Genomic DNA, 22,983 nt, shown 5'->3' with positions numbered 1-22,983 from the left:
TCCTACACGGCTCAGGAATCAGCAGCCTAACCGGCCAGACATCACATGGCTTTGAACTGCACCTCTTGCTGAGCAAGGTTATTAACAAATATTCTAAATCCAGAATGCATGATAGATGTTTTTATCAGCAGGATTGTATAGAGCCAGCAAAGTCCACGATATAATTCACCTTGAAGAGGAAGAGCTGCGAGGCATGTGATTTAATAAACAAGGGTGGGAGTCAGGGGCTGGGAAGATGCCTGGCTCTGTTTTAGAAGTGCCACAATCAGTTCTCAGGAAGTATCAGAGAACCTGAAAGCTTTCTATGTATTTTGGGTGCATAACACAGATTAGGGAGGATCAGTGTAGGCACTTGAACTTAGAAAAAAAATGGTCTGCCCTGCAGGAAAATGGGAGATAAATAGTTTACTTTGTATTTTGGGTATTTAATGCAGAGATGTACAGCTTTGAGAAATTCAAATGCACTACTGCAAAGAAAGGTTTTTGGGGTGGGAGTAACACACAGGAGGCCGTGGGTTGTGAGCAGAGGTGTGCTGCCAAATGACCAGGGGTCAGGGCTGCGTGCCGAGGGTGTCTGAGAGTTTTCACTGGGCAGAGGTGACCTTCACAGCAGTGGCAGGGAACGGAGCTGTTGGGCGTTTCCTGGTGACCAGTTTGGGGATTGGCCCTGATTTTAACACCCAGCTCTACAGAAATCAGCCCCGTCACCAGGTCCCTAGTCCCTTAGTTTTCAAGTGTTCTGGGCAGGACCTTCATGTTTATTTTAAAGGGACTGCTAGCACTGTAAAATAGATATTGTCACAATTAATATTTCAAGTACGATTGCATTAACAAAGCATGTCAATCAGAAACTTCGCAAAACTGTAAAACTACCATAAAACTGACAGTTTTTCCTTATTGACAGTAAACCTCGGTGTTGATCACTTCTACTTTATGTTCATGTTTATCTACTGGAAACGAAAATTTTAGGAGTGCATAAATAGCCCGAGTTCCCTTTTTGACAGCTGCAAGAATACCGATTAATGAAGTTCCAGCTGCTGCCCGTTCCCAGGGGAGGCAGCTCTCTCTGCTGCTGCTGCCGTGGAGCACAACCCTGTGCAGCGGGGGGGGCTCGGACACCGTCAGTCCCCAAAACCCGCGGTCGAGCCGCGCCTCCCGGCAAGCACCCATCACCCCTAAAGCCGCTCTCACGAGCGCCGGCACCCGGACGAGCCGCGGCGTGCGCGCCGGGAGCTGCGGGCCCCGACACCGCTCCGCACACTCAAGACCCTTTAGCGGAAGGGCTGCCACACGTCCCCGGGAGGCCGGAGAGGGGCAGCTTCAGCCCGTGTCCCGGCGGCACAGCGCTCCCGTGACGAGGGAGCCTCGCCCAGCAGCGGCCCGGCCCGTGCGGCCAGAGGAGCCGGCCCGGGCCCGCGCCCGCTCCGGGCCCGCCTCCGCCGCGCTCGCGCCACTGGGCGGGGCAGGGCGGGGCGGAGCGCCGGCCCCGAGCGCCCATTGGCGGAGCGGGGAGGGGCGGAGCGTAGCGCCACACCCCGAGCGCCCATTGGCGGAGGCGGGGAGGGGCGGAGCGTAGCGCACACCCCGAGCGCCCATTGGCGGAGGCGGGGAAGGGCGGAGCGTAGCGCACACCCCTAGCGCCCATTGGCGGGACGGAGCGGGGCGGGGCCGAGCTGGGGCGGGCGAACTGGGGCGGGGCCGAGCTGGGGCGGGGCCGCGCCTTGTCCCAGCTGGGGCGGGGCGGGGCGCCGGCCCTGAGCGCCCATTGGCGGAGCGGGCGGGGGCGGAGCCCGGCCGGAAGCGCCGCCCGTGCGGGTTTCCCCAGCGGCGCCGCCGAGGTTTCCGCCATGGAGGGCCCGGGGGTCGTGGTCCAGTTCGGGGGTCGCGGGGCGGCCGCTGACGGAGGACGAGATGGCGGAGGTGAAGAAGATGTAAGTGGAGGGCGGGGCCGAGGGCTCGAGTGCCTGGGCCGGGCGCGGAGCGGCGAGTGGGCCCGTGCGCGGCGGGGGAGCGGAAGCGCTGCGGGAGCGGGCGGGGGGGACGCGGCGCGGGGCGGCAGGAGGGACGGGAGCGGCTCGGCGGCGCGTCCGGGAACGCGGGGGAATTTCGGCACGGCTGTGCCCTCCGGCGTCCCCGGTGTGAGGCTGAATCGTGCCTTCGCAGACGCTGATCCCGGCCGTGCTTTGCGGTGCGGTCAGCCGCCCGCCCCTGTGCGGGCCTGTGCTTCAGGGGCAGAGCTGCGAGGGTTCGGCTCTCCCGGTGTCTCGGCGCCGCGGAGAGGCGCAGGAGGCAGCAGGCAGGATGAGTAAAATGGTACCCAAAGCTTGGCTGAAAATGCATGTGCTGCTCCTGGTGCCAGTAAAATTCTTCCTTAGCGTGGATGTCTTCATTAAGTATGCTTAGATATTTTTAATTGAGGCTTATTCTTCTATATTTTCCTGGTTTTTCCTCCATACTTATTCACTGATGTCTGGAACCTGAGGCAAGACTTCATCCTGATTCATTCTGGATTAATTTATCTCATTGTGAGACTGGGAAGCAAGCAATGTGCTAACCAACCTCAACAAGTGATTGCTTAATTTAAAAAAAAGTAAAATCACAGTTTATCATTTATTTATTGCCTGTCCATGGTTCTGTTTGTAATTTACAGTGTCCTATGTTTGACTCGTTGGGGTTTATTTATGTTCCTTTAAAGTACAGTAAAGACTCCTTGGAGTTTGGTTTTTGTTTCTTTCTAGCTTTATGCATAAGTGATTTTCTTTAAATGCTTTGTCATAGCTCTACGAGACATGTTTTTCAAGTTAGTATTCACTTCCATGGAACCACTGGGTAATACTGCAATAGCTGGCTTTGGGTAGTTTCACCACAAAAGGATAAAAACTACTTGAGTCAGACTATATATATATATATATATATATATATAAAACATGATAAGTATGTTAGTCTGGCTTAGTGACTGAACCCACAGCTGCATCTCACAGAAGTGCATGATTGTCACTTCAGCCCTTAATCTTAGACGTTCTCCCATAGTACTTGGAGGACACGATGGAAACTTTAGGTAGAAACAGATAACATTCATTTTATCATCAAAATGCAGTCCAATTAATCTGACTTCAGAGATTCTGCACTCAGATTTTAAGTGTTGTGGCTTCACAATCCAATGTGCTGGTTCAGTGCAAATTCACTTGGCTCTCTCAGAGCTGTTCAGGTAACTTTGATGGGATCTCTGCAAGCCAGGGTGCTGTGTTAGCAGAAGCACTGTGTGTGTTAGGGGACAGCTCACCTCAGGAAGCTAAAACTGGCAAGGACATCTTGGTCTGGGTAAGCTTGTCTTGAGGAGGAGTCTTGCAGCTGAGAGCTGAGAAGGAGGAGGTGAGCCATACAAAATCATTCATATAACAGAAGTAGGGTTGCAGAAGACAAAAAGCAGCCACTAATGTTGTTGAGAGTATGTATATTTATGGATGAAAGTGCATGTATTTTGGATGTCAGTAATCTGTTGAACTTGTCAGTAGTGGTGTTTATTTGCAAACGTTTTGAACTCTGAGTATATTCATGCTTTTGCTCTGAGACTGCTTTTGCTCAATGTACAGAAAGCATCAATAACTGCAGTATTTTGGAGTTGTGCCTCAAGGATACAAACAATGTGGAAATGTGGCAATCAGATGATCAGTGAAAATGAGTGTGTCTGTAGACAAAGTGAGTAGGTGCTGTTTGGTATCATTTCATTTTTACTTGACGGTTTTGAAATGTGCTAACCTCAGACTTTATGTAATCACATTTTCTATGAGTAGTCACCTTATTTCTTAACAAGCCTTGGAATTCCTGAGTTCAGTCAAAGAGCTAATGAAACAGATAATTAGGTATCAGTTTTTAAAAAAATATTTCTTACACTGAGAAAAATCTCAACTAAGTAACACAGTGGCAGCCTTAAAAATTCTTTTGCTAACCCGTATCAAATCGTATAGGTTCCAACTCAGACTTCTAAATAATTTGAAATGTTGGCTAATACTAGTTCGTTTTGTTTTTCAGGCTTTAGAAAGGATGCGTCCTTACCTGTGTGATAAAATCATAGCCGAGAGACACTTTGATTACCTACGTTCAAAGAAAATACTCACTAGGGAGGACACAGAAGAAATTTCTGCTCGATCTTCCAGTAGGAAAAAAACTGGGAAGTTATTGGACTACTTAGCAGAAAACCCAAAGGGACTAGATACTTTGATTGAATCTATCAGACGAGAAAGAACACAAAACTTCCTGTTACAAAAGATAACTGATGTAGTGTTGAAAGTCAAAAATGAAAAGCTTGAAGCTCTTAAAGGTAACAAATTTTTAATAATGTTGTGTAAGACATAGGTTTTATTTTGAGGGTCTGCAAAATTAAGTCCAAAACTAAAGTCTTCCTCTGGTATTTGGAACATGTTTGGAAATATCACCAGTTTAGGTTTAAAATCCTAGTGCATGTATCCTGGCTATACCTTTTTATTATCTGAACATATCCATCATAAATAACAAACTGCAAAAAAAACCCCATTGTGTTGTTATGATGGATAAATCTGTCTTCACCTTTCAGTTTTGCTTTTCAAAAATGGGTGGTTATCTTCCATCTTGCATTTCTCTTGAAGCTATTTGCTGCAGTGGCAGGATGCTCTGGTTTTGTTAGACTTTGTGCCTCAGCAGAAGATATGCTATCAAATGCAACTTGAGGAGAGCTCCCCTGTATGCCTTCAATGCCACAGCTTAAAATCAGGCACTATAAATACACGTGCGTGTTGTTTCATACAGGTTTAGAGGTTTTGTTGACACCCAAAGCTTGAAGTGACTATGTGTACTCATATTTTATGGCAGAGGAAAAAAAGTATAGGCTTTCTACACCAAAAGCATTACTTCCCCTTCCACACCCATCAAAAGGCAAATAAAGAAGGAAGAAATATGTTTTAACCCTAGAGATGGAGGGCCTGAAGTTTTCTCTGGCTTCAGGTAGAATAGCCTTCAAATGCTGTCCACTTTGGAGCAGAACCATCAGGTGAAGCTCTTAAAAGTTTGAAGAACACAGTGAGACAAGTCTAAAAAAAGTTGGGCCGAAGAGCTAAAGTGACTTTCTAAAATGAACCTTAAGTTAGGGTGCATCTTTGTCAAGTACTATCTGATAGTGAGTACAGAGAAACTGTTCCCATCAAACTAAATAACCTGCATGTTTGCTCTTTAATTTGTCAGGAATACTGGATGTCACAGGTGAGATGAAGAGTTAGTCTGTTAAAAATACGGACAATTGATCTTTGACAGTCTTACTGATACTAAATCAGAGCACAGTTTTAAGACGTTCCCATACTGTAATTAAATCCAGTATCTGTTTTTTCATCTTAGGTCTAAGCTGCAGCACCTGTATGACCTCACTGTATGGAGGAACAAATAATCTCTCTAGATCATTTTCTGATGAATCAAATTTTTTGGATAAAACAAAAGACAAAGAATCTTCCCAGATACATCACCCAGAAGAAGATTATAGCACCGCTGCATTTGTGTCTGCTGTCTCTCTTCATTCAATGAATTTACCAATTGCAGAGATGGGAAATTCACAGAGCAGTGTTTTGTCAGCCACCCTCCCAGGGCCTGGAGACCCTGGTGCACCCCCACTGCCCCCAGAGCTCCAAGACCAACAAGAGCCATGTACCAGTTCAAGTGACAATTGCTTTTTGCCTTTAAGATCACGTTCTGTTCAACCACAGTGAACGTAGTGACTTTTGTCTGTTTATATGAATGGTACTGAAACTTAGTGTGATGTCTCATAAAGGCTAAAAAATGTTTTCAAGCTGTTAGAAAAATTGGAGGAAATAATCTATGCAATTTCTGTTTTAATTTTGTAATTGTGTGATGCTGGAGCTGCCTGACTTTGTTTGTTTGTTTTGTTCTTTAAGGAGCTTTTTTCAAAATATTGTGGTGTTATACCAGCAAATGTTTGTTTTTTTAAACCAGTGTGTATAAGGTTTCACATTTAGTTGCAGATACTTTAGCTGGAATTATAGAACAAATGGGTTTTTCTTTCTACAGATACAAACAAATGAGCTTTTCTTAATGTTTCTGTGATGGGTGAACTGGGAAAGATGGTTAGGAAAAATATTGACTATGGAAAAAAAACATGAACTAAAAGCTTAAGCTTACTTACCAAAAAGCTTAAACTCATTTACCAAGTTAAATGTTTCTCACTAGGATAAACTGTGCTCTCCATGTATGTGTGCGCTGCTCCATTTGCAAAAAAACCTCACAAATCTGGCCAAATCCATGCTTGTTTGCAAGGAGTCTCTTCCTTGTGGGAACTTTGTCCTGCTGGTAAATCAAAAGAGATCAGTATTGCAAATGTACTTCTGCAGGTCTTGGCATATTATTCTTATATATTAGTTAAAGATTCCTGATTTGAGATGCACTTTAAATATAGATTATCATTAGTACTGGAAAAGGAATGTAAACTGCTCTAACAGCATCATGAGGGCTGTAAGAAAACATTATTGTAGGATGTTATTAAGGAACAAAGCTTGTATGTTTTGTCCCACTAGGGAAGTGGAGGAGAAGTTGTGTGACAAGAAAGTATCTTTACCTGAAGGACTCTTGGAAATGTGGCACTTCAGATACCTCCTCTTCAAAGCAGACAGACAGGTTTACATTTCAAATTTTTCAGAGTCAAATGCATTTTAAACTGTTTCAACATGGGAAGGTTCTCATTTCTTGACACCATGTAACATACTGTATTCCTCTCATACTCGAGTTGTAGCCTACCTTTTGTGCAGGTGCCTATAATCCTTTCAAAATGACCTGGTGGACTCTTGCTTGGACACGTGTACAGTTGTGTTCTGCAGTACTACACTTTAAAGTGATAGGATGTTTTCGGTGTATTTGAAAGGTTTGTATTTAAAGCCCTAAATTATTTTGGCTCTCATACTGTGTATAGCCATGTAATGTCGTTCCAATCCACACCCAGGTAATTACTAAACTGTTCTCCTTTTGTGGAGACAGGCCATCTGCAGGACCTCAGTATAGTCTCTATAAATTGTTTTTCATTATTATTCTGGCTTTGGAAATAGATTAAAATAAAATGCAATGTTCAACTACACTCCATCCTGAGTATATGAACATCTTACATGTGAGAAGGATGTGTTTATAAAAATCCTTGTTTTTCTTGTCTACATCTACAATCATAGACTCTCCAGATGGTGAAAATGCTTTTCAGTGAAACTGCTTGGATTAGATGGCACTGTAGAAATTAAGTGCCTAAATATGCAAGTAAAACTTTGCTCTATAACATGAAATTAAGCATAGGATGAACTCCCTCTCTTCCATTAACTTGAATTGTAGTTGCACATACTCGGGACATCTAAAAAGTGATTTATCTAAATGCCCTCTGTAGCCACTTAAAGAGCTGTGCTTAGGCTTGAGTCCCTTCCTGGGTTCTTGTAAAGAGAAGAGAGTGAGCAGGGTTGGCCTTGACAGAGAAGATGCATCAGCTCAGGGTGGAGGCTGCCTTGCTGCTCCCCATCCTGCAGGGACCGCTCCCAGCAGAGCCTATGAACCTAAGACCTTGAATGAATGTATTACCAAATGTTTATAATGTGCATTTTTAAAACATATTTTTTAGCACAACTTTTGGAATAAATTCTTTTGTATAATTGCCTGTTTTCCTGTCTGCCTCTCTCATTTTTAAGATGTACAGGTTGCAAGAGCAGCTCATGCCGTTAACTTGATGTGTGGTTTTGGTTTTGTGTGTGCGGGAGGCTTTTGCTCTCCTTGTCTTTTTAGAGAGGTTTGTCTTTGGGGGAAAGACTGAATGTGAAACGCCTGTGCCCGTAGGACTACACTCAAGAGCAGTCTGTAAAGAAAACATGCATGTGAAAGCAAGAGCTCTGCTGCTTAAGTAGTTTCTGCAGTTCATGACTACAACCTGATTCTTGCTTTTTTTTTTCAAATGACTAGTTCGACTTCCTACGGATGTGAGAAGAGTTGCTTCCAGCCACGCATATCTTGACTTCATTCTTAAATTAAGATTTTTATTTTTATTGATAGCAGGGGAGAAACAAAAACTTTGAGTGTTGAGAAGCATGACTCAAAAAAGGATTTGCAAATGCTGCAGGGAGTGTGGTGTCTCACTTCAGTGGTTGTTTTCATTGTACTTTGTGTATAGGGCTTATTTCAAAATAATGATCGTGGTATAGATTATGAGAGATCAGCTGGATATGGTTTAGTATCTTTACAGTGAAGGAACTGAACGTATTATAACCAAATCCCCTTCCTCAGACCTTATCCTGCTTCTGGTAGTATAAGTAATCTGAACATAGAATCATAGAATATGCTGAGTTGGAAAGGACCCATGAAGACCCTTGAGTCCAATTCCCAGCCCTGCACAGGACACCCCAAGAGTCACACCATGTGCCTGAGAGCATTTGTCAAAACACTTCTTGAACCTGTCAGGCTGTGCTCACTGCCCTGGGGAGCTGTTCCAGTGCCCAGCCACCCTCTGGGTGAAGCAGCTTCTCCTGATGTGCGGCCTAAACCTCCCGATTCAGCTTCATCCCCTTTGAACAGCACCAGTAGTTTAGCCGATGCAGTAATGTATGTATGAGTCAGTCACAAGGAAGGTCTAGTACAAACTTTTTTCAACAAACTTGAAAAATCTGTTTTGGATAGGTGATGGTCAGCGCTGTGCCTGCCCTAGGTTAGCCGGTGATCAGACATTAAGGAAAACCTCCACTTAAGCCTGCAGCTGTGAAAAGGGAGAAATGAAGGTTGGCTCGGTTTCGTGTCTGATTTTCGGTGTCTGGTCACTCGAAGGCAAGCAGCCCGGCTACGCCGTGAGCCCTGCCCGCCCCGGCAGCAGCCGCGGGCTCGCCCGGGGCGCGGCGGGCCGGAACCCTCGGCGCGGGCGCGGTTTCCGCGGGCGGTGCTAGGCGCTGCCCCGCCATGGCGGCGGAGGGGGAGGACCCGCTGGGCTATTTCGCGGCCTACGGCAGCTCCAGCTCCGACTCGGAGCCCGAGGAGCCCCAGCCCGACGAGCGCCCGGCGGTGGCCGGCGCGGCCTCGGGAGGCAGCCCGGGGCGGCCGCGGCTGCCGCCGCCCGACGAGCTCTTCCGTCGGGTGTCGCAGCCGCCCGCCTTCCTCTACAACCCTCTCAACAAGGAGATCGACTGGGAGAGCCGCGTCCTGCGGGCGCCCGAGGAGGTGCGTGGGGCGCGGGGTGAACCGAGGCGGCGCTGGGCCGCCCCGGGCCCCCGGCCCGGTGTGACGGGTGCTCTGCTCTCTCCCGCAGCCCCCCAGGGAGTTCAAGGTGTGGAGGAGCAACGCCGTGCCCCCACCGGAGACCTACAGCCCGCCCGAGAAGCCGCCGGCGGCGGCCCCTGCCCTCGACATGGCCATAAAGTGGTCCAACATCTACGAGGACAATGGCGACGACGCGCCCCGCCAGGCCGGCAAAGCCAAGTTCCTGCCGGACGAGGAGCAGGAGCCCTGGAGTCGGGTGAGGCCGTGGCGTGAGGCGGCTGCGCTTTGCTCAGGCTGTGTGTGCTTCCAGAGCCGAGCTGGGCGGGTCCCCTGAGTGCTCTGTGGCCGGAGCTCTCCCTGGGCTCCGAGGAAGCTCTGCAGGCTTCTCCTGCATCCACTGCTGCCCAAGGGCAGAGCGGTTTGGCTGCAGGGATGGGTGGACTGTAGTGCCGGTGTTTTGGCTTTCCTGGAACCAACACAGACCCTCGAGCAGTCTCTCTGCTCCTCTGCCCCACTGCCATTTGCAGGGAAGGATTAGAGTCTGTAGCACCGTAGTTCTGTGAAACCAACAGGTTCAGTCATGGTGCTGCTAAAACAGAAGGTAGTATGAGCTTCAGGTGCTGTGTTGACCTTAGTTGCAGATGTAGGTCAGATTATTTTTATAACGTTTGCAAAACTTGGGGCCCAAGAGAGGAATTAAATAGGATGTCCGTGGGACAGATTACTGAAGAAAATATTTACTGTCCTCTTCACTTTAAATGATGGTACAGGCTGTAATGGTAATTTAGGAAGTAAAGAAATATTTGATGGGTAGGAGAATTTTTTTTTTTTTTTAATTGCTGGAGAAAGAGAATAGCCAGCAGCAGTCAAGAGAACAAAACCAGAAGAAGAAATTCTGGGCTTTCAGAACACCCAATAATGGTTTTGTTAACCAGTAAAATCGTCTACAAACCTTTTGCAAAGAAAGGATTTTTTTGTTGTCTTGTGCCTTTTTTGGTTCTGCGTATTCTTTCCCAGTAGCAATTTTTGTCTTGCTCCATGTGTTCTATATGTTTCCCTGTCCATGCATTTCTCTTAGTCAGCCTTCATCTGAAGTAGGAAGATAAAAAGTTGATTGACCTTGACATTGTTTCCTGCTTCAAAAATGTAATTTTCTAGCTTTTTCTATTAGCTAATCAAATAATAGATTTTTTTAGAACAGGTACTGTACAGTAGCATAAAGCCTCTTCTTAGTTATCTGCAGTGGTTTGTGGTAGTAATAAGAAGTAACCATTCCTGTTTTGTCCACATATTGTCTGCATTCCAAAAATGAAGATGTTGTCAGTTAATACTACAGTGTCTTTTTTTCAGGCATCTCAGATGTGGTTAAGTCAATTGTTCTGAGACAGGATGGTGTTTAAGGCAAAAAAAACTGTCTTTGCTGACTTTGATTAACTCTCTCTTTTATTTAAAGATGGTGAAAAAGATGATGAACCAGCTTCTGCTAAGAAACGTAAAGTAGAGTCTGGAGAGCAGGCAAAGAAGAAGAAGAAGAAGGTATAAGCAAGGTGTTTTGGATTTAAACATTGTTACAGTGGGGATACTGCAACACACAAAACATAACGAGAATTTCAAGGAACTTGGATTCCTCTGCTGGAATGGGAAACAGATACGTGTTTACTGCATTTCTCTCTCGTATTGGGTAGGGAATTTTATTTCTGTTGTATGCTTGCCTTTTGGAAAGCACAAAATTAAATGGACAGTGTTGTGGTAGAACTTGTTTACTGAACAAAATTTAAACCTGTTTATTTAAAACAAGGATTTAGAAGAGAGATCCATTGCCATGGATACTTGTGCTCATGCAGGTTACAGGGCTTCACAGTATTTTGTTTATCAAGAAGCCTGGTAACATGAGTTTTTCTGGACTGACTTTTCCATTGTGTCAAAACCTTTTATAAAGGAGTATATACTAAAGATTTTTTAGGTACTGGTCTGTGAGATGTTCACATAACGTTGTTTTTAAATGTATGTATAGACTGCAAATAGTCACTGGAATAAAACTACATTTGAAAACATCTGGGTATAAATATTACATTGCATGCTTGGTGAATAGGAGCAATGAATTCTGTATTATATGCCATTCACTGATCTGTGGCTTAACAGATTTCTCAGGGCTTTTTTGTTTAAATAAATACACAACTACAAACTGAAAAAAAATGGATCTAAAAATGGAGTTTAATATTTTATGATTATTTTGATGTTATGGGATTTTCATCAGTGAAACACGGGACTAACTGATGGAGGGAGAATTGAAGCATGTAATGTATTCTCAAAACAGAAAATAGAATCAAGATATTTATGTGGGCAAAAATTATGACAAAGCTGTGATAGTCTCTGCTGCCAAATTGTATTTATTTCAGTACAAACAGTTGGTAATCTTCTCGAAGTGCTAGTCAGTATATGCTGCATTTGTGGTATGCTGCTGAATAGGTTTTTTTTGTATGTGACAAGGTACCAGCTGGTACTGGATTGGAGAAAGGGTTGCTGTATATTTTCAGATAAACATTCTGTGCCTTAGAAAGTCTGCAGTGATATTAGGGCTTACTAATAGAAGTTTATGTACTTAAATTTTAATGTAAAAATTGGTGTTTTCTATTTTCCTTCTGTCTTGGACTAGCTTTACTTTGGCAGAACAGATTCTGTATGCATATGTCCTAATATGATGTTAATATTTTTTAAGTGATTTTAAGAGGGTTTTTTTTAACCTTCATATATAGAAAAGTGTACTAATTTTTAGTGAATATATCAGGTTATTAATAAGTTGTGCAGTTCTAGCCTTGGCAGTGTGATAATGCTTTCTCTAGATCCTTGTCTACCTGCAGACTCTGCAGCTGCTCCTTGCCAGTTTCACAGGCTGTGGGGCCAAATCTGTGATATATTCCACCCATTCCATGCCGTTAGTCTGGAAACAGTTCAAAAAATGGTACTTGACACAGCTGAGGGTTCCCTGTGCCCACCTTTCCTAGCACAAACGCAGATACCAGACAGTGTCCTAGCAAGGTCTAGGATGAGGGACACTGTCATGGCAAAGCTTATGGAGTGGCAGCTCTCTGTAGGGTTTCTCAAAATACTCCATCTGCATTTTTGATTCTTATAGTAGTTCTGTTTGCTAGTGAAATGCTCCTTGAAGAGTGTTACAGCTGAAGGTTAATGTCACCAGCTCTGGAATTCAGATGCATTCCCATGACTGCTGTGACCAAGGAGGCTTTTGTCTGTGTATTTTTTGCTCTGCTGTTCTACAGGGCAGTTCAGGAAGTTACCGTGCCAGTTGCTTCTTTTGTTTTCAGACCATATGATATATGTAGTATCCAGTTGTCTTGAAGTTAACACTATCTGATACTCAATTTCCAAGGAAAAAACCAGCATGTCTAGCCTGGGAGAAGAACAATTAATTGTATTGTTAGCAGGTTGAGGGAATCTTCATTATAAGCAGCTTCCCTGTTCAGGAGAAATGGTATAAACAACTCTTTGTCTTTTTCTGAAGTAAGGCATCTGAAACAAGTCTGTGAGAGCCTGTGTGAAGCTGAGTTATCTGAGGAAGCTGGTTCTGTAGCTGGAAGTTTTTTGGTAAAGATGCTTTAGTCCATCCTCTTCAGGAAAAGATGATGAGAGAAGTGGTACAGTGCTGCAGCTTCTGAAGCAACTCAAAAGACTTCAAGAAACAGACTTAAGAGGTTTTCTTCAGGTTTGGACAGCTAATAATGAAAATTTGTCTATGCATCAGGATCTGTGAAACATAGAGTGAACACCAACTAAACTTAAACTGATAGCTCAGATGTTCAAAAAATCTCTGACTATAGAACAGTTTATCCTGGATTGTCTTTCAAAAGAAGACAGTGACAGTGAACATACACCCCTGCTGACAAATGGGGAAGATTGCCTTTGAAAATTAGTCCTCTATTAACTCATCATTCTACTGTTTTTATGATGAATCAAATCCGATTACAGTCATTATGTATAACGGGAAAAAAAGTAGTGAAAAATGCATACAGGTTTGATTTGAGGAAATCCTCTTAAAAATTTGTCAAAATCAGAAAAACAGTGTCTGGAAGGCAATTAATTTGCAATGAACACATTGTGTTGCTTCCAATGCTGGCACAAGAGCAGCTGCAGTACTTGGCTTACCGAGAAAGGCAGGATGATCTGGAAAAGAAGAATTCACATCAGTATAGAAGTACAGCTGTTGAGGATAATGGCAGGCAGCACTTCTTCCCAGAAGTGCTGACAGGGAGGTTGTGGGAAGGCGTCCCTCTGTTACTTTGCTGTTCCTATTCTTGATGCAGACTACTGCTCTTGAAACACTGATTCATTTACAAATAGTTTGTGATAAGCTTAGTGCTGCCAATATGAAAGTGAATCCAGAGAAATGTGGTGTGTTCCATAAAGAGTAATTTACTGTGAACCTGGAATCAGCACAGGAAGAGGCATTTTTATCACTGGAGAAAAGAGAAGCTGTGCAGTGCTGGCCACTCCAGTGACAGGAAGCTCCTTTGCCCGCTTGCTAATCTTAGAGAATCATGGCAGAATCAGGACAAAAAGATGCAATGCTTTCAGTCACCAGCATAATACAATTTGGATTTTCTTTGCAGGCTTGAAAGGTTCTTGTTCCTGTTTATGTGTTAGCTTGCTGATTTTATCCAGGCCCCTTTGGCCATTGGTCACAGAGGTTTGTACTTCTGCTTTGGGTGTGGATTGGATGTGAGAACAGTGCAGGACTGTTTTAAAAACATGGAAGATAATTACAGCTGAATTGTGTGTTCTTGTAGGATAAATGGTTGTACCAGTTGAAAGGGACCCCTGGCAATGGCTACAGCTGTGCAGCATTTCCGTTTTGAGAAATGTTGTTTAAGGATACCCACAATGCTTTGTTAGACTGGAAAAGTCGGTAAGGTTGTTTTCCCAATAGCTGGACAAATCCCAGGACCCTCAGTCATGGGCACAAGCATGGTGGTATCAGTGCCCTGCAGAGGTGACCTTGCTGATGGGCCAATTGCTCTTGCAGCAGCTGAGTGGGAATGGCTGTCCAGGCATGCTCGGGAGGGGATGCACTCCTCTGTAATTCACAGGAGGGAAAATGTTACAGAGGAAAAGAATTCTCAGAAATACTAGCATAAGATGTGTAGAAAACCCTTGAGCAAATGGAGGCACCTTGCTAAGAAATCTGATTCCATTACTGCCAAAGGCATTTTCTGGCTGCACTGACTGAGGTGAAGCTTAATAAATAATGCAGCAAGAGGCAGTGGTTAGCTGGGCAGGCTGTGCCTGTCTCAGAATGTCAAGACTGAAGCAAAAGCAGCATTTCTGTGCAACAAAATGTTGGCAGAATATAGAAAACTGCTGAAAAGAAATACTGTGGTTTTATTGCACAGGAGGCTTCCTGTGAGACATGGGAATCTCAGGGAATAGTTCTGTTGTGAGACAAACATGTTGGTAGCAGTGGAGTGCTTTGTAACAGTCTGAAAGTCATATAATTAGGAACCAAGAAATAGCAGGAATAATGGAGTGGTAGAGATTGCAGTGAGCTAGTTCTTTATGCTGAGACTATCACAGACCAAAAGGAACAATATCATCTTCAGAGGAGTCCACAGAATTTGTGTCACTGTCAGAAATATGCAAAGATTGGTTGGGGCTGGAAGGCAGAGTCACACCAGAGACTGGAATGGGTTTGTGCTGCTGGTTCCTTTGAACTGTTTTCTTCAGGGCACTTCTGACAAAAGCAGGAATTTTCAGGGAAGCCAGTGCTTGTGGAGCTGGATTGATGGAAGAATGCAATGAATTCAATGAATGGAGATAAGCGTTTTTAGGCCTTATCAAATAATTTTATCTGGGTCCTTCATTTAGAAGATGAAGTGGTCTTCATCTTTAGAATGCTTTAGTCTTGGTAGCTTCAGAAGACAAAGATGTATTTGCTTTGCTGTAACTGTGAGCAGCAACACAAGAACTCTGTATTTGCTTGTCTTCTAACAAAGTAAACTTGTTCTTTGGAGCAAACCCTGATTTCCCATCCCTTCCCATAACTTCTCCCACCATATGTTTCTTGCTGTGGATGGACTGATACGGAAACAAATACAGCATTAATACAGGGTAACCCCAGGAAAGTGTAACGAGGAGTTAAACCTAAACCACAGAACTTCTCAGGGGAGGATTAACACGCTCTCCTCAAACCAACCCACCAAACAACCAACCAACCTTGCCAGCAGCAGGCTCACAGCAAAAGTCATTGGGGAGCCTTTCTGTTGGAAGCAGAACACAGTCCAGTTTTGTTAAAAAACGAACCTCTCTGACACAGGCTGGTAAGGGATGTTTTGAGGAACCAGGCCAGGGAATGCGAGAGACTAATTTCACTTCCCTTGCAGAAAGGATCACTATTACTTAATGAAGACCTAAAGGAGGAGTTGGTTTTTTTTTTTTAAAAAAGAAAAAGTTTCTCTATTAGGTGCCTGGCTGAGAAATGTGTCGCTTTCCATTGTAATCCCTTCCTTAGGACTGATAAAGTTGTATTTTGTGAGACTAAGATCTTATACATTGTCTGAAATGTTTCAGTGAGTTGTATTGTTTAACGTAGTTACAAGGTTGGCAATGGCAAGGACTAGTTTAAAACATACTGGTTTAATAGTTAAGAATTCTGGGGTTTGTACAAGATCTAAGGTTTGCTTACCATTAGTGACTTGTTCTCACAGGAACCTTTGTGCGTGGCTCTTGGATCCTTGTAAGGAAGCTGTATCTGACAATAGTAATGAAATACTGCTTCCACTTTGAAAACTTACTCTTTTTAAAGTATCTATATAAAGCCTGTTTGCAGGTTTTCCAGCTGTGCTGCTCCAGCAGAGAGCGCTTTTGTTACCGCTGGCACAGAGCCTGTTGAATCATCTGCAGCTCAGCTCTAAACTACAGAACTCAATTCCCCTCTAGCTTTCTTTGTAATGCTTAAGTGTCTCTTGAAACAGTACACATCTATTTTGTTTACTTTCTTGATACCTTGTTCTAGACAAAGGCATTTTAAACAGCTTTTGCACTGTAAATTTCACATGATTTTTGAATGCTATGTGGGGAGAGTTACTGTAATCGTTTCTCTTTAAAACAATAATTCATCCATTGATGGATCATGATGAAAAAATTATTTGGCACCCAATTTTAGTCAAATGTGTCTTCAACAAAGCAGTGAAAATCAATATGAAAACAGTGAATGGTTAAATGTCATGCTAAACGCCTATTTCAGACAAACTAATTACAGAGTTTCCAAGTTTCTAACTTAGAAAAGCCCAAAAAGGGGTTTGTGATCTTGTGCTTGAAAAAGGTATAGTTGGTTTAAATTTAAGAATACTGAAGAAAAACTCCTTATTTCTGTAAAATAAGAAAGTGAGGAAGAATTGGCTTTGAAAAGTTGCATTTTTCTTATTATACCGTGGACTTCTAACCTTCTTTCATAGAAGGTTACAAAAATAAGGCTGGAATGTGCCTTCCCAAGGTGACCCAGCCCATTGGCTGCCCCAGGCCAGCCAGGCCCACGCCATTCCTGTCAGACTTCTTGGCTTTAAAACAGTGCTGGAAGGGGAGGCAGTGATGCAACCAGCCCCACCAGCCCTTCTGCCTGTGCTGGCAGCTTGGTGCTTTAGTGAATCAGTAGAAATCAGCAAAAGCATGCAGTTAAACAAGAGAGTTTAACTTTCTTCATTTTGGGGAAGCATATAACCCTCTCTAGCAGCTCCATGGTCCATAGTTTTGTGTTCACACAGAGCAAGGACTCCTGTGTAAGCACAGGTGTATGTGGCTCAGGATGACATATTCAGGGTTATAAAATGGGATTTACCTTAGCATTTGCCTTGGTTCTTTGGTTGTAGCATAGCCAAGGGAGAAAAAAAACCCCATGTAATGTAATTTTTAAAAAATTAACTAATTCTAGACTAAATGACAGGAAAAGACATAATTTCTGAAGCCAGTTTGTCTGGTCACAGAACCTGCTACTGTGCACTGCATCCAAGTTTTGTTGCAACAGACTTATGCTGAGGATTGTGCTGCTGCTGTACTGGGGTAACTCTGGACAGCATTTAACAGTCAGGCCCTGCAGTTCACTCAGAAGTTAAATTAGTCCTTAAAACCAACTTTTTTTTCTCAAGGCTATTCAAAAGGAATGAAAAGAAACTACCATTATACTCAAGGGAAGCACTGGGGGTCCTAGAGATGGAATCTGTACACTGTATGTGTTTAGGCTTTTAATTAAAAGACCTCATTTAATTTTTCACAGGATTTTGGCAACATACGAAGCTGAAAGATAATGGTCTTATTCACTGTGAAAATACCTAATGTGATTTGCTTATAGTGCAGATGTTTCCAGGGCTGGATATGCCCCATGGTAGGTGGAAACTTCACTTGATGCCTGCTTTGGCTGCAGCAGGACAGTAATGCTGGGGGTGACACAGCTGTCTTCATGGATTGCTCTGAAATTCAGAGTTAAGTAAATAACGTGAAGGGGCTTAAAATAATCAGTTGGTTTATATTGGGAATATTTTGTAGACCCTGATTTTTGCTTTTCCTTCTCATGCTGCAAAAATCCCTTAGATTTTAATAGCATTCTGCTGACCTTCACCTGAAAAATGATCACATTTAATAACAGCGCTAATTCCCATGAAACTCTCCCAGATTCTCTGTCAGAACTGTATTTTTATCCTAGATTGTGCATACACACTTGAGCATAAAGAACCTGAAATAGTCGCAGCTGGGAAATTTGCTTCCTTGGTGCTTGGGAAATAATCAATTTCGGGGAATCAGTTCCAATTGAACATTTGTTTGTTTTTCTCAATTGTATTGCATATGGCTTTTGTTTGCTAAATTAGTAGCTCTTCTGTTTTTGTAAGAATAAGGTTTACTGATTCTCCTGGTTAGTGCTACAGGGTTTTGGGGAAGCTCTATGTGACCAGTTCTGTTTCTGATATCATGCTAAAGGATGCTCTTTAATCTTTGGTTACATTTGTATTAGTAAGTCATCTGGCACAGTAGGAGAGTGCCTGTAATGTGAACTAGTCCATGCTGTGGGCTAGCTCAGTTCTGCTCCCACAGGAGCAACGCCCAGCAGCAGGCCAAGTGCATTCAATGCACTCCTAGAGTGCATCCTCTGATTTGAGTTTCATCTGAAAGGAATCCAGCTGGTGCACTCTGGAAACCAAAGTGGAGTCTGCCAGGCTGATAGGGAGAGTCACTTCAAAAGCTGCCTCCTGCTCCAAACCAAAATACTTGGGCAGGCACACCCTGCCCGTGTGAGGGCCCTGCTCGCTCTGCACCCCAACCCCTCCAACACACGTCTTCATCCCCAAAATACACTCTGCTGGGGAAAACACAGCTCTCTTCAATGTTTATGCTCTTGGTAGCACGCCAGTATCGCCTTCTAAAGTCAGCTTTTTCCTCATCTTAGATTGTGTCTTTCATAGTAATTGATTCACTCTTGTGAATATAATTGGCTCTTACATTACAAAGGGTGGTGGAGGAGAGTAAATTGCAGCACTGATCATTGTTTGTGGGTTCCCAGAATGGCAGCAGTTGTCCTTATAGGCACTGCATTCATTCCTGCAAGAACCTACACGTGTGGATGAAATTCAGCTATGTATGAATCCCACCACAGGCAGTGGAAAGTCTGCTGTTTATGAGCTAATTGCACATGTGAATTTACAGTGCTGGGACAATAGCACTGAGCCTCTGTTTCTTGATGGGGGCTGAAGCCTTTTTGTGCATCTTGCAGCAGAGTAAGGAAAGGGATACATGTCTTTTTTACTCCTAGAAAGAATGGATTCCTTTACCTTTCTATGCTTTCTTCTCAGGAAAAATTAACTGCATTTTGCAAGCTCACAAATGCATTTTTTCATTTTAATATAGATGTCTTAAAAGATTCATTTCTCCCTGAAGACATTTGGGCAAGGTGGAGAGAGAGACTGATCATTTCCAGATGTTCTTTGCTGACAAGCAAGAAAAATTCTGCTTCGGGTTAACACTTGTGAATGTATTTTAAATATATACATTTTCTATACAAATCTGCCAGGGAGAGCACAAGCCAGCGTGGCAGGGGCTGAGATGGACAGATTTGCAGTGTCATAGCTGCCTTAGTAAGGTAGGGGTTGCCCCTGCTGACTGGGCTAAAAGCCTTGGGAACTTCCCTCCCTGTAATCTCGTATGGACAGGTAGGGGAGATGGATGTGCTTTTCAGACAGTGAAAAGCACACATTTTCACACCACGTGCAGTGTGCTTTGAGGTAGACACTTGGCTCCACAGTGTTTGCTGAATCAGATGTATTAAAATAGATAATTCACTGTTTCTTTGATGTTTTGGGAACATTTCATACTGGGATTCCTAAACATTCCACACTAAATTCTGGCAAGACGTGGCACAGTGAATGCCAAGTAGTTTGACTTCGAGTTTCTGGGAAGTACCCCAAATTAGCAAAGCAGGGGGAGTTGGTGTCCTGCCTGTTACCTGGGAAGACAGCCAGGCCGATGGAGCAAAGCAGGCACTGGTGTCCTGCTCCCCGTGTGTCCGTCTCGCTTCCCACAGTGCATGAGCAGCACTCCAGCATCACACCTGCAGTTCCTGCCCCTCTGCTTCTGCACAAGCAGTGGATGCTCACTCTGATACTGGCTGTCTTGCCTGGCAGTAGTCTCCAGTGGCTACAAGGTGAGAACTTCTTAGTGGTGAAAGATGAACACCAATCAGTTTTGTAGGAAACCCTGGTGCCTGGGAAGAGCAGATTCTTCTTTAGTTGGTTCTGGTCTCTAAGGCAACAGCAGCCTGAGCATGGGAAGTAACGGAGCTCATGCCTGTCAGCAGCAAAGGAAATGCCTGCTTGGGAAGCAGTCCTCCTTAACAACTGTTGTCCTTCTCAAATGGTGTGTGGAACCAGAAACACCACTGGAGACCAGGATGCCTTTATGAGTCACAAGCTGGTTGTCACTGGGTGGGCAGAGGAGGTGGGGGCAGTCAGCAGAACCAGCCCCGCATGTTGCCTCCTTGTGCGCACTGAATCCTGGAGGAATAGGTTTCCATTGGAGTGATCAACCTGTGTACATTCAGAGGTTGCTGACTGCTAAGACTGTTTTAAGTAACTGACGGACAAAAGACTGATAAACCCATTTTCGTATCTAGACAGGGCTCTGCCCCTGTGAGTGGCAAAGCTCAGTGTCCTGGGAGCATTATGAGCAAAGCCCTCCCAAGGCCCAAGGAAGAGGTGTGTGAGGGTTGCAGTGGATGTGAGGTCTAGAGATGGTGAAGGTCTGCTTCAGGAAATGAATCTTCAGTGGAGCTGTGTCATGGCACTTGTCCCAGTGTCCCAAACCCCTGCAGTAAGCTCAGCTGTGACAGAGTAAGAGAGGGGAAGGAAGTGATAGGGGAAAGACAGGAGGTAAAACTATGGGGGGGGCATCATTCTCTGTGGTTCTTCAGGTAAAGCAGGTAAATACCTAAGGGTCTTCATTGAGCCCATATGTTCTTTAGAAAGGAAAAATATGCTAGCTTAGAGCATTAGTTGATTTCTTGTATTTCAGAAGCAGGCAAAGTGGAGGGGGAAGATGACTCTGAAGTCAAATTTTGGAGTGTTCTCTGTGAGAGCAGGATGTTGATAAGAGGAAGGGGCAGGACTGGGGAAGAAAAAGAAACATCCCAGTTTTTGTCCATAAGGACAACGTGCTGCGCAAAAGAGGGCTTTGAATCCTGGGACGAGGTGTTGATGATATTCAGGTGTTAAAGCTCTGAGACTTGATACTGTAGTTAACAAGACATCCACTTTACTGCCTCAGCAGTGTTGCCGAACTGATCTGTCAGTTTTGGGATTGTTCATAGAACTGTGCAGGATGCAGTCTTTGGTGTTTGCTTAGGGATTTTTTTTTTCCTGAAATACATGTATGAAGATCTGAAAGAGCACATTCAGGGTATGTTTCCCCCGGGTTTTCCTTTCTCAGCCTGCTTTGCCCCACCAATAGCTGCCCAGGTGGGGTCCTGTCTGTCACACGCGTGTGCAAGGTGCCAGCTCAGAAAGGCTGCAAACTGGCAATGGGGTTTCAGTGCATAACTTAGCCTGTGACACCTGATAAATTGCATGCTTGATTAGAATGTGCTATTTGGGAAAACATCTTCCAAAGGGATGCTAAAATTGGCAGCTCTACAATTTGACCTGGTTTTCTTTTGTTGCTGGTTTTGAAGATAGAAGGCACTACACAGTTAAAATCTGTTTTGTTTTGTTTGGTTGGGTTTTATTTTGAGAAGAAGTGGGATAATTTTAGTTCTTCAGTACTAAAAATTAGATCAAAATCCTGGCAACTGTACAACATAAATGAGCAACCTTGCAATAAAGGGTTTTTTGTCACCTTGGAAACAGTTTGAATAAGCTACTTGGAGTGATTTTAGTTTCAGACTTCCCTCTGCCCTTGTCCCTCCCATGCAAATTCTGTTTTTACACTCAGTATATCCGGCTTAAATGTGTTTCTTTCATATATAGCCAACAGGGGAATTTGCCAGACAAAAGTGGAAGAACACTGAAAATGACCTTGGACACGATGTTTCAGAGCAGAAACTGGTGTTTGGAAACATTCAAAGTTAAACCTATCAAAAAATAGATATATTTTTAAATTCGTCATTTTAGATCTCACAGCTCAACGTAAAAAACCCAGAAGCTTAACTTTAAATAATTATTTTTTACATACCAGTGAGTCTTGTTATTCTGGAGAAGAATATGGCATTTAGGAAACAAATTTTAGCACTAAGAGGAAAGTTGAGAGGTTAAATAAGGAGAAATATACATTAAAAAATGGATGTATTCTATTAGATATACACAGTCTTTCAAAATCCCCAGTATTGTGATATCCATGTGAAATTTGTTGTATTAAAATGCTGTGACTCTTTGTTGTGAACATTACACAGATTATGCTGTGGCATAGCTGGAACCTCTCGTAATTAGAGATGAGATTAGGATAAAGTAGTGCTTCTATCCACTAAAGAATGTAAATATTTTGAATATTTTCAATAGCTCACACTCCTCTAACAGATCTCACCTGAAGAGTGCCCTTACTGTATGAGTGCCCGCTCAAGAAAGCACAGAAGCCTTTGGTAGCCTTTCCCAAATACTTGAAATCAGCTGAGACACACTGACTTTCCACTCCCATGGAGACAATATTTCAAAGTGAAAAGTAAACTGATTTTCAGTTACTTGAAAGACTAAATTGCATTTGAATATATATTTTATTGTGCAGGTAATATTCCTGGAAGCTCAGAGGAACCCATGCAGGACTGGCTGGTGGTCCCTGTGCCAGTGCCTGGTGTCACCTCTGCCTCCAGTGGTGTGGTCTGCTAGGCTGGGCAGGGGAAGGTGTGACCCAGAACCATGTGCCATGGTCTGAGCAGCCACAAAAGACCAGCAGGACATTACACCAATACATCATATGAGACACGATGAGACAGAACAGCTGACTAATATTTGGGTTAAGTATTTGGAAATGCTTCCTAACCACATGACCAGTGAGGTTGTTGGAATAATAACAGGACCATATAACTTGAGATATTTAAACACAGATGGATTTGAATATGAGCAAATGGAGGGCATGTGTGATTAAGGGAGCACAAATGAGATTCAAAATCTATTTTTCACCTCCATTTCCTTGGATTCTGTTTTGTCTCCCAGGAGTGACTGAATGTTATGATGGACATTAATAATTAAAAGGAGC

General features: G+C 43.7%; 2 protein-coding genes across 4 annotated transcripts; both read left to right on the top strand.

Moving 5' to 3' along the window:
• Positions 1 to 1,791: 1,791 nt before the first annotated feature.
• On the top strand, positions 1,792 to 7,670 carry BCL10 (BCL10 immune signaling adaptor). 2 transcript variants are annotated; one of them, XM_039556315.1, is made up of 3 exons: positions 1,792 to 1,931; positions 4,033 to 4,321; positions 5,368 to 7,670. In XM_039556315.1, exons 1-3 carry the CDS (start codon positions 1,848 to 1,850, stop codon positions 5,730 to 5,732), a joined length of 738 nt encoding a protein of 245 aa, XP_039412249.1. In that variant the 5' UTR covers positions 1,792 to 1,847; the 3' UTR covers positions 5,733 to 7,670. The 2 variants fall into 2 exon arrangements, with proteins under 2 accessions (XP_039412249.1, XP_019147435.1); XM_019291890.2 differs by lacking the exon at positions 1,792 to 1,931 and adding an exon at positions 2,105 to 3,699.
• A 1,228-nt stretch (positions 7,671 to 8,898) lies between these two features.
• Positions 8,899 to 21,640, top strand: C8H1orf52 (chromosome 8 C1orf52 homolog). Of its 2 annotated transcripts, none has more exons than XM_039556495.1 (3): positions 8,899 to 9,207; positions 9,296 to 9,502; positions 10,700 to 14,763. In XM_039556495.1, exons 1-3 carry the CDS (start codon positions 8,950 to 8,952, stop codon positions 10,745 to 10,747), a joined length of 513 nt encoding a protein of 170 aa, XP_039412429.1. In that variant the 5' UTR covers positions 8,899 to 8,949; the 3' UTR covers positions 10,748 to 14,763. The 2 variants fall into 2 exon arrangements, with proteins under 2 accessions (XP_039412429.1, XP_039412430.1); XM_039556496.1 differs by having other exon boundaries at positions 8,939 to 9,207; positions 9,296 to 9,490; positions 10,687 to 21,640.
• The last annotated feature ends 1,343 nt before the right edge of the window (positions 21,641 to 22,983 follow it).

This window comes from Corvus cornix, chromosome 8, assembly GCF_000738735.6.
Source record: "Corvus cornix cornix isolate S_Up_H32 chromosome 8, ASM73873v5, whole genome shotgun sequence".
NCBI lineage: Eukaryota > Metazoa > Chordata > Aves > Passeriformes > Corvidae > Corvus > Corvus cornix.
The sequence above is the reverse complement of the archived record's forward strand: the minus strand, read 5'-3'. Positions and strand labels throughout refer to the sequence as shown.

Excerpts from the sequence above, each read along its gene's own strand:
- C8H1orf52 (XM_039556496.1), top strand. The coding sequence starts at position 8,950 with ATGGCGGCGGAGGGGGAGGACCCGCTGGGCTATTTCGCGGCCTACGGC. Across the intron at positions 9,208-9,295 it reads TCCTGCGGGCGCCCGAGGAG|CCCCCCAGGGAGTTCAAGGT; the intron begins GTGCGTGGGGCG and ends TCTCTCCCGCAG. Across the intron at positions 9,491-10,686 it reads TGCCGGACGAGGAGCAGGAG|CTTTTATTTAAAGATGGTGA; the intron begins CCCTGGAGTCGG and ends GATTAACTCTCT.
- BCL10 (XM_039556315.1), top strand. The coding sequence starts at position 1,848 with ATGGAGGGCCCGGGGGTCGTGGTCCAGTTCGGGGGTCGCGGGGCGGCC. Across the intron at positions 1,932-4,032 it reads ATGGCGGAGGTGAAGAAGAT|GCTTTAGAAAGGATGCGTCC; the intron begins GTAAGTGGAGGG and ends TTTGTTTTTCAG. Across the intron at positions 4,322-5,367 it reads AAAGCTTGAAGCTCTTAAAG|GTCTAAGCTGCAGCACCTGT; the intron begins GTAACAAATTTT and ends TTTTCATCTTAG.